General features: G+C 41.6%; 1 protein-coding gene across 1 annotated transcript in view; it reads right to left on the bottom strand.

Moving 5' to 3' along the window:
• Nucleotides 1-11933, bottom strand: part of USP40 (ubiquitin specific peptidase 40) — a 75600-nt gene extending 63667 nt beyond the window's left edge. The window contains exons 1-7 of the mRNA XM_080799856.1: nucleotides 11840-11933; nucleotides 10961-11173; nucleotides 8387-8454; nucleotides 7168-7281; nucleotides 4562-4726; nucleotides 2622-2768; nucleotides 123-266 (exon numbers count right to left, since the gene is read on the bottom strand). Of these exons, the coding sequence (XP_080655982.1) occupies nucleotides 123-266; nucleotides 2622-2768; nucleotides 4562-4726; nucleotides 7168-7281; nucleotides 8387-8454; nucleotides 10961-11159 (837 nt within the window). The 5' untranslated portion in view covers nucleotides 11160-11173; nucleotides 11840-11933. The remainder of the gene's footprint in view (nucleotides 1-122; nucleotides 267-2621; nucleotides 2769-4561; nucleotides 4727-7167; nucleotides 7282-8386; nucleotides 8455-10960; nucleotides 11174-11839) is intronic.
• Nucleotides 11934-14097: the final 2164 nt, after the last annotated feature.

Here is a 14097-nt window from a genome sequence, read left to right as displayed (position 1 = left end):
CTCAAAAATATTAACTGTGCCAGGCTGAAAGATTCTGCAATAAGTCAACCGAAAATCAGGCCAAAAAAAGATACAGTCATGAGAGGAGGAAAGAAAGAATTTCACAATAAAATAGTCCAAACCTGTTCACAAAAAGGCTTGAGATTGATCCGGAGAGGGAACGTGTAACAGCTAGTTTCCTTGTATCGTTCACGCTTCACAAAATCAAAATTAAATCTTAATAATGAAACAGTAAGAAAGGGAGGCAGCTTACGTAATTTGGCTGACTGTTGAAAGAAAAAACATTTACAGTTGTTTTAAAAGCAGAGTTATAGAAAAGAATACATAATGTTTCTTAAGATATAAAAAAGCAACCCATGATGCAGTTTAAAGAGAAATGTGTCCTTCAAGCACATTAATTCATCAACCTGGATTTAAGTGAGTACTTGATGTGAATTCATCTCTTTTATGGGACTAAAGGTGATATGACTCATTTATGTTAACAACTAAAAGTTTACAACCCAAGTTTATGTTTTTAGTGTTGATATCCTATAATCAAAGCTATCCGATGAGCATGTTGTAACTGGTGTTCCCCCTTCTAACACTGCTGCTTCCCTGTGTGAGTCCTGGCCTCCTTGGTGTCTCCACTTTGTCTGGCACGCACACGGTCCTTTTATTTACTGAAGGACTGGAGCTCCTCACCTGGACCTACGGACCTATTTCAGTGGATCTGAATTGTTGAAATTACATGGTCTGCGTACTTGAATTTTTATGGGGAGAAGATTCACAGTTTTCATTAGACTTTCAAAACGCTCTCACTCCCCTAATGTTAAGACCCAATGATTGGGGTTTTACAATGATTGTCCTTAAAAGCAAGTAAAAAGGCATTTTTAAATTTCCTTGCTTTAAAACAAAACACTAGATGAAGCTGCTTTTTATTTAAAAGTCATCAGCTTTCCCCAATCCCTTAGTACTAATGGTGTGTTGGGTAGGGGGTGGCAAAAAAATCCTTCCCATCTATAAAATCATCCTTAATTATAATATTATCCTCACATATAAGTATCTAACATTCCTAAAGAGAAATTTAAAACAATTCCACAAATTGGGGGTTAAAAAACAGCAATGTAACTCCAACACGTTAAAAAAAAAATACATCTAAAAAACCTGAGTATCTCATCTATACTATGGCTGAGAAAAGTCTGCTCAGAATAAGAAAACCTACTTTAGGTATCACAACCAAATGGAAATTTATGATGCAATTTTAAAGGTACTGAGATGAAAAAATTTCCACTGAAACAGAATTAAACCAATAACATAAAAAGTACATGCCAAGAACTACTTTTGTTGAGCTAATGGTTCTTATTTTATTAATGTGCAAATTAAGTTCAATCAAAATTAAGAATGTGTTTAAGTATCCTTCTAATACTTTTCATCTCCTGAATTTTATGTTTATTATAGTTTTAACACCAAACGTGAAATACAAAATAGATAAGCAGAAGATAAATGTCTCCATTTGCGTGTCACAACAAGGCAAAGGCTGGATGGAAATACATATTAACCAATGTAAAATTACCCTGGTTTCCCAATCCTACTGTGAAAGCTATAGGCATGGAGTTTTTTGTTTGTTTGTTTGTTTTTTACTACATTCTCACAACCTCCAGGATCTAAATCAACACTGTATGTTATCTGAATCAGTCCTCATTCTGTTTCACGGAAAATTCTGTAACTGTCAGCTCTAGGAACGGTGCTCTATTACAGATGATTGCAAAGACCCATCTTTTGTGGTAGCTCTATAAGCGGGTGCTCACTAACCACAGACTGGAGAGCCCATCACATCATCTGGCAGCAGTGGAATAGTTTCTAACAGTTGTCCCCCTCTCATCCTTTAGTAAGAAATCCAGTGGCACCCTGTCAAGCCCTTTAACTGGCAAGATGAGTATTTCCCACTGAGGGAGGCAGAAGGGGCGCACTAGAGTAGCTGGCTGGGAAGCGTGCATCTATCCAGTCAAGTAACTCCGTGTACAGAAAACAAAGCTGTCTGTTTTCACAGTAGTAAGCAAAGAAAGCAAAGCTCAATGAGCTCCTTGGCAGCAATAAAAACCTATCACCTTCTTCCTAATGTTACTCTGCAAAAAGCCAGGATACAGGGGGTTTATTTAAAAAAGGTATATTTAATGGGCGCCTGGGTGGTTCAGTGGGTTAAGCCTCTGCCTTCGGCTCAGGTCATGATCCTGGGGTCCTGGGATCGAGTCCTGCATCAGGCACTCTGCTCGGCAGGGGGATTGCTTCCTCCTCTCTCTGTCTTTCTACCTACTTGTGATCTCTCTCTGTCAAATAAATAAATAAAATCTTAAAAAAAAAAAAAGGTATATTTAAGAAACACTGAGGTACACATAAATTTTTTCCTGGGACAGAAAGAAGTTGAGAGAACTGTTGGGTTGAAAGCTTAAAAAAAATTCTTGATTGCATAAAATAAAAATACAGATATATGCAGAATATAAATGTCTTTTCAATCTTTAGTTCCAATGAAGAGGTTCACGTGTATCTTCCAGACTTTCTCATACAAGCGGACTTCACTTGGCAAACCTTCATGCTACCAGGTACTGAGTGGCCCCCTGCGAGAAGGCAGGTAGCTGTCTTACCTTTGTGGCTTTAACCAGCCTATCACAAGTCCCACAGTGGTATAAGTTGTTAGAGTCAAACACTTCCTCTTCTACAAACATGGTCCAGAGGGCATCTTCCAAACCTGACACGTTTTTGACTGCTACTGTTAGATCTAAGAAATCTTCCTGAAATATACACAAACATAATATGAAAAAACAATTTTGCAGTGGTTCACGAACACATCACCAACTCCTACATAAACTGGGAATAACATAACTTTCCCCTAAAACACTGTATTGTATGAAGGTGTAGACCTCCCGATGAGATACGGTGAAATTCACCACACAAAATTACCCTAAATCAAATTATAATTCGGCTTAAAATATGTCCAGGTTTCCTTAAGTTCGGTGTAGCTATAATAAAACCTATTTTAGCAGGCACTAAAACAAACCACCGAACACACATCTGAACCGAGAAGCGTGCGGTGTTTATCAGTTCTGTCTTAGCTGTGGGCAGGGCTAGAGTCCCTAGTGTAAACCCCACTTCCTCCTCCTCTTTTGCTGCAGCTGATGTACCAAGAAGTCGTAAGAAAAAAATTGTTTTGAGCCAGGATAAAAAGGTATTTTTTTTTAAAGATTTTATTTATTTATTTACAGACAGAGATCACAAGTAGGCAGAGAGGCAGGCAGAGAGAGAGAGGGGGAAGCAGGCTCCCCGCTGAGCAGAGAGCCTGATATGGGGCTCAATCCCAGGACCCTGAGATCATGAACTGAGCCGAAGGCAGAGGCTTTAACCCACTGAGCCACCTAGGTGCCCCTAAAAAGGTATTTTTATGAAAATTAAGAGAACGGTATTTTGCAAACAGGAGTCCATCGAATCTACTACAACTGCAATTGAATTGTAATTTACTTCTAGTAATAAACACTTAAAATCTGACATGCTTAAATCGTTCAGTTTTGTGTGTGTGTGTGTGCACTAGCATTACTGTAAGGGGTTATTACAGGGACTGGAAACTAATGAGTTCTAACTGGTTCATGGTGGGAATCTAAAGTAATACAAACAACACTTATATGCAATTTATAATACGTATATATGAAAAGTTAATGTTGATAATTTATTATGTGCCTTCATACATTTATTTCTCAAAATTTCTTTGCGAATTATTATAGAATGGTTAAGTTAATCATATGGTAATCCAGACACACATTGTCTTAATATTTCCAAACTAGGCTGACCAAACCCTCTAGGAGCACAGGCAAAAAGGACCAAAAAGTATTTTTTATCCCCAACTCTTTCATAAAAAGCAGAAAAAGAATACATATATGTATCCAAAAAAGCAATTAATGCAAAATTTAGAAAATGGTATTTAATTTTTTATTCATATAAACACAGCAATTTTCTTTAACTCCTGCCCTAACAAAAAAGGAGATTTTTATTAAGGGACAACTGTTCAGTGATGCAATCATGTGCTGCACAAGATTTATAGAGCAAGCGGAGATTATTCTATCTCATGAGCAAATTTCTAATTTCCAATGAGATTAAACGGACAACGTAAGCTCACACATATAAGTGAACTTTCTGAAGGACATTCATAAATGAAATCCAGTATTTAATTATACATGTTTATTACTGTAAACATTCCTTACTGTTCTCTATTTTTATTACTTCCTTTTTGTCCCCACCAACCATGATATTGGCTTTCTCATGAGGACACAGACCTCTACCTATAAACATCCCCCAAATTTATTTTCTAAATATCTGAAGCTATGCTTTAAGACATTTGCTTCTTTCAGTTTATACGAAGAAATGTGGATTACAAATTTAGGACTGAAGTGTAGTCAGAGTAAAAGAAAAAAAAACATGATAAGGTCATTTCTAGTAATAAACACTTTGCTCCTCATGTGGTATTACAAATCACAAATTTAATTACGTGCATTGGAACTTATGACTTATTATTACAACACGCTTGCATATTCACCTGCTTTTCACTGACATTCTTACACTCTTTACAAACAACCTGGTTAACAACGGTTCCATGATACAGACGATTGATGAGGTCATGGCCGGAGGTCCCGACTAAAGAGGTTTCCAAAGCACTAAAGAGAATTCGATTCAGTTCCTGCACATCATGTTGCCTCATTTCCTATAAAACAGGTAACTTTTAAATGGAATTTTGTGCTTCAGATTTTTCAAAACAGATTTTTAAAGAGGTATTAGTTAAAAAACACAAGATTTATTTAGAAATCCAAAGGTAAGTCTTGACCAAATATTAAGGATGACTACGCTAAACAAACCGGGACCAGGGGAAGAGATCACTACTTCTACTTTCACTCCAAAATGAAACACGAACGGGGGTGTTCAGTGTGTATATACAACTCAACTTACTTGAAACAGGAAAGTGCTTTTATTCTTGAAGGAAACCACACCCATGGCCGCGCCACAGAAGGAGAAGAGGGAAGAACACAATACGCACAGAGCAGTCTCTAAGAGTTGGCAGAGTAGGCATGGCACAATCTCACTTGTATCAGGGGATCCGAATTACCAGCATTTGAAAAGAACCAGAATTTACTGCTTGCATATACGGACCAAGTAACACAGAGATGAGAAAAATTCTGGTGGCACTTGCTTCACCCCACGAGTCAGGCAACTGTGTGAGAACAGACCGAACGCTTTAAGAACGATGGATACATCGGAGCCAAGGGGGCCACCAACACTCAGAAGCAGAGCAGAGCAGGAAGAGCGGGGGTGGGGGAGACCAGGAGATGAGGTCACGGAACCAGTGGGAGCTGGTGCTTCCATGGGGGATGGGGTGAGTGCTCCTGAGAGCCCGCCCGAGAGCAGAGAAGTGTCTCCTAGAACTTGGCACATGGATATCATGAGTGACTTTGACCAGAAAGGCAGAAAGGAGGCAGAGAACAAATGAAAGGTGAAGTAGAGACCACGAGGGAGGACAATTTTAAAGAAAGTGTCACAGGAAAAGCAGCTGATAAGGTGGAGGGAAGCTGGAGCGAGAAGTGGGCCTCAGGATCTTTTTTCTTGTTTTTCAACTCATGATCACTGCCTCTGAAGGGAACCGGTGTACGTTTTCACGCTGTTTCTGAACAATTCTGAGTTTGGCAAAGGTGCCTAGGCGCCTCTGAGTCCCTCTCTACCAGTCCTAGCGGGTTTCCTGAGAGATTTTATTTAGAGATTAATAAATAAGGGGTTCACTGCTTAAAGGGTGTGAAATCAGCAACTCAGTAGACGCTCAGGATCAAAAAGGAAAAAGTATCAGCTGATGAGGAGATTAAAAAAAACAACACGGCCCATCCCTCCAGCAGGGTATTACTTGGCAATAAAAAGGGATGGAGTGCTGATACATACTATAACATGCCTGAATCTTGGAAACACGATTTTAAGGGAAAGAAGCTAGTTTCAGAAGATCTCATGTCATATAATTTCATTTCTGTGAAATACCCAGAACAGGCAAATCTGGGAAGGTAGAAAGGAGGTGGTGGTTGCCAGGGTCTGGTGGGGAGGGTGACTGCTACTGGGTATGGGGTTTCTTTTTGGGGGGTGATAAAAATGTTCTGAAAGGGACTGTTGTGACGGCTGTACAACTCTGTGAGTATCCGAACAAGTGCAACTTGTACCCTCAAGAGAGAATCTTCCGGCGTGTGAATTGTAGCTCAGCAGAGTGGCCATTTTTAAAACAAGGAAGGAACAAGGAATTAACCCTAAGCGCCTGCCCTACACCAGAAATTTAATTGCATGATACCCCATTTTCTTCAAAGCCTAAGCCCTACCTCTTCAACCTCACAGCATCATTTGGTTTAGGCGGGTTCCTCATTAGAAGACCAAAGTGGAAAGTTTATTCTGAAGGCAATATAACATTATCTGGTTATTGCCTCTTTAAATTCTGTGATAGTTCCCACACCTCTCTCTTGCAAGAATACATCTAGTCCATAAAAAAGAAAAAAAAAAATTGCAGCTCATCAATATTGACAAAAAGCACTTTTATTCACTGCTGACATGTTTAGTGTTTGCGTATAGTGAAGTACCCTTTAGAAATGCCAACAGAAATTCAGAAAATGTCCACATATGGAAGGAAAAGGAGGAGAGACTGGAGAAAAGTGGGACAGGGAAAATAAAAAGACCTGCCAAGAACATTTCCACCCTTTTACTTCAAGCGAGTGTTCCAAGGAGAATACCCAGACCCAAACACAGAAACACATCACAAAGACAGTCACAGAATTATTGCCAGTCAGGTTTTCGAGCTGATAAGCAATTCGTTATACAGATGGCAATTTCCGTATAGTAGATGTTGTATCCCAACTAGACTATATGAAGGGTAGAAACTGTAAAAGCCAGTTCTACTTCTCCCTCTATCCACAACCCTCTCTCCCATGCCAAATCATACCCATTCACAGCACAAGTGTCTAGAAATATATCTCTAGCTTGTAGTTACTGAACATGAGAAGTAAGAATCTGGACTATTTCTTCAGACTCTAAGACAAAATTAAAGGAAGTTAGATAATGTCATTAAACCAGTGTTTACTCTTTATTGCTGATAACCTGGTTCCTTGGAGGAGCTGACCTTCGTACCTCATTGCTGGTCCACCCGAAGCTGTCAGTGAGGTCTGCTGTGGACGCTGCATCCTGGTCCAAGACAAGAAGCTGGGCAAACAACCGCTGTAACTGTAAGGGTATGATCCGAACCTGGTCGAGAAGCAAATGCATTTCTAAATGAAATCTGTTCACTTCAGTTGGGGTGCTTTAAAAGAACTGCAAACGAGTTTTCTCTTCTTTCCTAGTTCATTCAGTTCAACCCGGAGGAGGTTTGAAACTATCACACAGGCGGAAGTAAGATTTGCTTCTCTTTTAAAAATCTAATCCAATCCAAAAAGTTTTAGCTATCTGGAGTTTTCTACCTTGACACAGTATGATCAGTATGAACACCCACACAGGCCTTAAGAAACCACCTGACTGATTGCTGCCAATCATTTCAGTCTCTGCTCATTCACTCCTCTGAAACCTCTCAGATAGAGACACATTCCCTGTGAGGAAAATTCCGGTCACGACTCCCACCCGCTGTGGAGTCTGCACCTGCCTCATCGTCTTCCTGCTTTATTTGGTGTGGGGAGGGTTAGGGCAGGAGAGAAGGATGCTCAGAGCCTTGTGGGGAGACTGGATGTTCCTATCTAAAGTAAGAATAAGACTTTCGACACTTTTATGGCAATTTGACGTTGTCACCACATGTATGATCTGCAAGAGACTGGGAATAAAAGGAAATACACAAAAATTGGCTCTTTGCATCACAGGTGGTTTGAGAAGAGCTGGGCCAGATCACAGAAGACTCCTATTAAGAAGCACAGATTTTAGCCTGAAAGGAATAAACTTCTGAATGGTATTTAGAGCCAGGAAGAACACATATTAGATGTGCACTCATAATAAACAAATTCCTCACTCTGCTTCTTTCCAGAATATCAAACTGAAAGAATACCAGTCTTTATTTTTCTGTTGCTATTATAAACCTGTTCATTAAGCAGATTTTCCGGTAGGCTAGTGTGGGCTAGTTGCAAATATCTTCTTGACCAAGCTAGGTTTATAAAGCAGTAGCAGCAGTATATTTGAGGTAATTATTTTTTGGAAGGAAGGTTCCATTCATTCGGGCACACAGGCCAAGTCGCTTCTTGAAAATAAAGATTAATATTTGGTAATTAATAAAATTATGAATCTCTATGAATAAGGGATTAATTCCTTCCTTAAAAAAACATTTCTTTAATATTCCAAAAAAAGACCCTGTAAATCACAGATTTAATACCTTTGCATCAGGTTTATCCTTATCCTCGAATGAACCAAGTTCTTCTGGGCCAAGGGAAAATAAAGCTTCTAAACAAAATGTAGAAATAGAGATATAAATGATGTTATTTCATTTTAAAAAATGGTTTTAGAAAGCCAAAGTTTCCAGTAAATAAAATCAGTTAAAGATTCAGAAGTATGACTGTGGCAGTATTTATACTGTTACTCTACACATTTTACTTCCTGATAACATTACCTTTAACCACCGACTCTATATGAAGAAGCATGCTAAGGTTTCAGTACAGAAGATCAATAAAAGGAAAACCACGCTTATAAAAGTAAAAAGAGTAATATCAGAAATCTTTGATGGCTTCCTATTGCCTATGGCAGTGGGTCCCAAAAGCCACATGAGGAAATATACAGTACATAATAGTGTCATGTGTGTTCATCCACAAGCCACATTTGAGGCTTCTAATCACCCTCTTGAGAGAAAGGCCACCTTTAACTCTCAATGCCCTTACTTTTTTGGATATAAGAATGTCTTTTCTGTGTTAAGGGTAATAACAGATGGTAGTGACCTTACCTGGAAAAATAAGTTGATAACCCAGAGCCAGTCTTCACAACTGTTTTATACTCTCAAGTCTAGGCATGCCACCCACTGGGGTATATCAGAATCTTATGGGAAGTCTGTATTCAAACTAGATGGGAACTCCTACCAGGAAACTTTGATCTACTCTAGGAAGACAAAGGATGGCATGGGTACTGTCTCTCTCTGGAAACCACCACTGCCTTGGTTATGAATGTTATATTCCTCTCTTCTGGCAGGAACTGGGAAGAAATGAACTATAAACATAAAAGCTAAAGCATAAAACCATATAAGGACTTTTACAATTATTTCCCACTATCTCAGCCACCACGAACTAGTACAGTAGAACCCAATCCAGCCCTACACAAGAAACTGTCCCCAAAAGTTCCAGAATTCTTCTCCCCGCCAGCACTCTGCCAATTCTTATCCCTTCAATAAGTATCAGGATTCCTGCAAAGCCTTATAGGGAATGCATCAGCCCACGCTAAGATACAAGCCCATGTGCTTGGCCAGCGATCTCCTTTGCTGAGAGTAAGATGGCCTGGGCTCTTGCTTGATGGCCTTCTCCATTCAGCCCTATCCTTGCTCAGTGGCCCTCTCTATGACCTGGACCACTTGCCCACCAATCACCTTTCTTAGTCTCTTGTTAAAGCTACTTTTCTACTTCAACTATATTAAAACTTGGAAGACTTTAACTCTCCTTAGTAATCTATTGAAACATATGTTGAAAATTTCTAATGGTGGAATAACTGAATACATTAGCGAGATATTTTTACGGAGAGAATGGAGTCAAGGACAAATGTCACCACTCTGAAATCCCACATGTAGCTTAATCCATTAGAATGGCCCTGGGAAGGGGATAATGGTATATTTTTACTAAATCTCTGGAGGCAGGAAGGCTTTCTAAGCTTAGAAGCAACAGAAAATGTAAAAAAATTTGCTAAATTTGGTAGGGATGGGAAGAGGGATGAGATACTGGATACAGGATGAGCCAGGTTGTTTGTCCTCAGTATAAGCAGAGGCTGTGGAGAGCTGAGCCACTCAGGCAGCTCTGCGGCTGAAGGCCCCAGTCAGGGCCATGGGAAGGTAATGTTCATACTGAAGTAAAGGGATCAGAAAGACTAAGACCCTCGTGGAGGAAGCTAATTTGCAGAGATGGGAATGGGACAAAGAGAAAAACAGGGGCAAGAAATCAAGGCTCTGATGAGGTCAGGCTGGCTTCCGGTAGTGGTTTCAAGAAGACTCCCTATATTCCCCTATATAAATCCCCCTTTTAACTGAGCTAACATGAACGGGTTTCTGTTTCTTATACACAGTTCCTTATCTAACATCTTGGGTCTCTGGAATTTCCAGATTTTAGAAAGGTAATAAGAAAGGGTCATAGTACATTAACATTATATCCCCAGCAGGGTTTGGAATAAACAGTATCCATTAACCAAGGAGTTAATACTCCTGTAATAAATGTATGAATAACCACCCAAGTGAGATAACTAAGACTATAAGTGGCCTCACATTAGGTCAGGTTCTGACCCCAAACCAGTTCAAACCAGGCTGTTGGAACATTCTGGATTTCAGAATTGCAGATAAACGACTGTGGACTATATAAATAATGTGATGCCCCGTCGCCATTCTAAAAGGCAGGACAGAATTGTTTTGGGTAACTCTGGCGGGAATGTTTATTACTTTAGAGAAATTTTAAAACTCAAAAATACAAATAGCATAACAGTAATGAAGGCTGGCAAAATTGTCTTTACGTTGTATTTTAAATTAGAATTAGAAAAGAAATCCATTGCCTTATTTTTTGTTACTAAAAATTACTGCGCTTGCACAGAATGTATTTAAGATAATTTAAGCTACACATTTCCCTACAGAGAGGATGAACATTTCTTACCTTAGCCACAATAAACACATACTGGGGAATACACCTTCGAGGTAATTTGTAATCTTGCATAATTGATTACACGTAAAGACAAAGGTACATATTATTAATCAAAATGTAACACAGCATACCTCTGAATTCAGGTGTGAAATGAAGAGTCTGAAGGAGGGAATTGAGGTAACAAGTTCCACCCTGATTTCTTATTCCGCTTAAATTGGTGAATTCCCTAGGAGCTGGTGGCTCCAAGGTTTCGTTCTTTAATGTCTTTTCTTTTCCATACTGATAATTTGACACACTGGAATAATCTTCTTCAAATAGATCCCCAAACATTGTGAAACTAGATCCTACTCTTAAAAAAATATGACATGTTATACAAATGCTTTTATTGATAAAACAAGTTTTCCACACATCTCCCAATCTTATACTTCCATCAGAAAGTTTATCCAGTAGTTTGGGCTTTGGAGACTGCAAGATCTGGATTTTCTCATCCTTACTCCACACTACCTGAGGGACTGCAGGCAAGTTAACTAATCTGTGTTCTCATATGTAAAATGGAATACCGACTACCATGCAGGGTCCCTTAAACCAAATGAGAGACTTAAGAAAGGCACTTGGTGCACAGGGTTTGGCTCACGATAAAGAATAGCTGCTTTTAAAAAAAGGCATGGTGAAAAAACAAAGAAAACCCTTCATTACACCTCATCTACTGCTGGGGTGGCAAAGCCAATCCTAGAGTCTGAGAGTTGGCAAGGGCCTGGGGGCCATCAACCGCTTCCTGAAATCTCAGCTTCTCACACTTCTTGTACCAGACTATGACACTCAGAGGAAGCAAAGGGAAAAAACCTAATCTTTACAGCACTTTAGTACATGGTCCCAAAGCTAAAGAGCGGGAAGGAGGTTCACTGGGAAAAGACTGCCATGAAAACCAACGAGCCCAAAGGCCCGCCACTCTGTGTCCAGTGATGCTAACCTTAGCTGTGGGGACCTGCAGGACCCGCTCAAGGTCTCACCTCGAGTGTGGCGCAGGGTCACTTGGAGATGAGACACGCAAAGCGCCTAGCACAGTTCCTAAGGGGCAGGAAGCGCTGAAATGCAATATATTCCTTTTCAACCCGTTCCTCAAAAAAAAAAAAAAAAAAAAGGCACAAAAAATGGAGCTTGAAGTTCCGGCCTCGAGAATGTGGTCTGGATGCCGGTCTGCCCCACGTCGCGGCGGAGGCCAGGCCTCCAGCCCTCTAAGTCACCACGGTCCCCGCGGGCGCGTACCGCTGACCCGACGCCCGACGAGAGTGGCGTCTGGAGGCCGCCGAGGCAGCCCCTCGCCTCGCGGGCCTCAGGCGTGCAGCCCACAGCGTCCCTGCGCCTCCCACGTCCCCACCCCGAGAACCCCAGCTGCCAGCCCCACTTACTGCCTAAAGCCCAGCCCCACGAGCCGGCTCAGACCCACATTGGAAACAACCATACGCGCCCCAAACGGGCGCAGCCATGCTGGTGCAGGGAGGTCTCCCGCGGCCTGGAGCGTGGGCCATTTAAGGAATGCGCGAACTACGTTTCCCAGGATGCCCCGCGGGAGCGCCGGCCCGCCGCGCGGGACCTTATGGGCAATGTGGTTCTTTTGCCCTCAGAGTTCGGGAGTCTCGCAGTGGGAGGACTATGTTGGCGTCCCTGTGTGTTCGCGGGTGCGGGGGTCCACGGGTTCGCTCGGTCAGACGGCGATGCATTCATTCACAATTTAGAGTTTATATTTACTGCTGTTCGCACTCCAAAAGAGTCTTTTGGCATGGTTAATTTACAAGTTACCTAAACATTGGAAACTGCAGGGCTTCAAGTTCGCCACACTCTTCCGAAGACAATTCCAAACGTGTCTCCAATGAAAAATGTTCCACATATCCTTAAACCTGTACAGCATTTAGTTCGGTGTTTATTTAGTTCAGTGTTTATTTTGTCTGCACCAACTCTAAGTAGCATACACAAGAGTACATAAAAACCTCAAAATTTTCCTCTTGCCCCTTTGGACACCTTTAGTGGACTATTTCAATGAGCTGTTCAGGCTCTGCTTCAAGCATCTCCCTCGTCTAATCCAGCCTCCATCCTGGAACGGATGAGCGAGACAGGGAGAACATCGTTTTTACCTCAGCGAAAGGTTTGAGAGATTAAGACAGCTATAGAGATGGATGAAATTGCAAGGCAGGTGTCAACGTGAACCCTCAGGGATTTGTACTTGGAACATTTTAGGGAGATTCGTGTGGCTGCGCTGCTCAGGAAATGCTGATAGGGAAAGAACTGGAAACAGAGGACCGGCTGCGAGGCTAAGGTTTAGGTTAGGAAACCGCAGAGGGAATGGCTGTTCACAGGTACCAGTTATCACTTGGCAACCTTGGCAGCCTCCTCTTCACGATGCTCCGTGGCATTCTATCCTGCCCTTTGAATGCTTCTCCCTTGCCTGCGGTGCTTCATACCCCTCCTGCTAAAAGTAGATATTCCTCAAATTTCCATTCGCTGACTAAGAACGAACGCTGGAAGGTTAGCTCCAGGAAGACACAGGCTCTCCGTTCTGCAGGGTTGTATCCTAGCCACCTCAACAGTTCCTGGCTTTTTTTTTTTTTTTTTTTTTTAATTGACAGGGAGATAGCACAAGTAAGCAGCGCGGCAGGCAGAGGGAAAGAGAGAAGCAGGCTCTCGGATGAGCAGGGAACCTGATGCCGGGCTGGATCCCAGGACCCTGGAATCATGACCTGAGCTGAAGGCAGCCTCTTAACCAACTGAGCCACCCAGGCGTCCCCAGTTCCTGGCTTTTTTTTTTTTTTTAATTTTTTTTTAAAATTTATTTATTTGTTAGAGAGAGAGCGAGCGAGCACAGGCAGACAGAGTGGCAGGCAGAGGCAGAGGGAGAAGCAGCCTCCCCGCCGAGCAAGGAGCCCGATGTGGGACTCGATCCCAGGACGCTGGGATCATGACCTGAGCCGAAGGCAGCCGCTTAACCAACTGAGCCACCCAGGTGTCCCACCAGTTCCTGGCTTTTAATAGGGACACCGGCATGGCTCAGTAGACTGAGCAGCTGCCTTCAGCTTAGGTCATGACCCCAGGGTCCTGGGATTGAGTCCTGCATCAGGTTCCCTGCTCAGCAGAGAGCCTGCTTCTCCTTCTGCCTGCTCTGCCTGTCATTCCCCCTGCTTGTGCTCGCTCTCTCTCTCTCTCTCTCTGATAAATAAATAAATAAAATCTTTTTTAAAAAGGCTTTTAATAAATATTTGTTAAACAAATGGCC

The sequence above is a fragment of the Martes martes genome (genome assembly GCF_963455335.1).
Source record: "Martes martes genome assembly, chromosome: 3".
In the NCBI taxonomy this organism is placed as follows: Eukaryota; Metazoa; Chordata; class Mammalia; order Carnivora; family Mustelidae; genus Martes; species Martes martes.
Note: the sequence above shows the minus strand (reverse complement) of the source record. Positions and strands in the feature narration are given on the sequence as shown.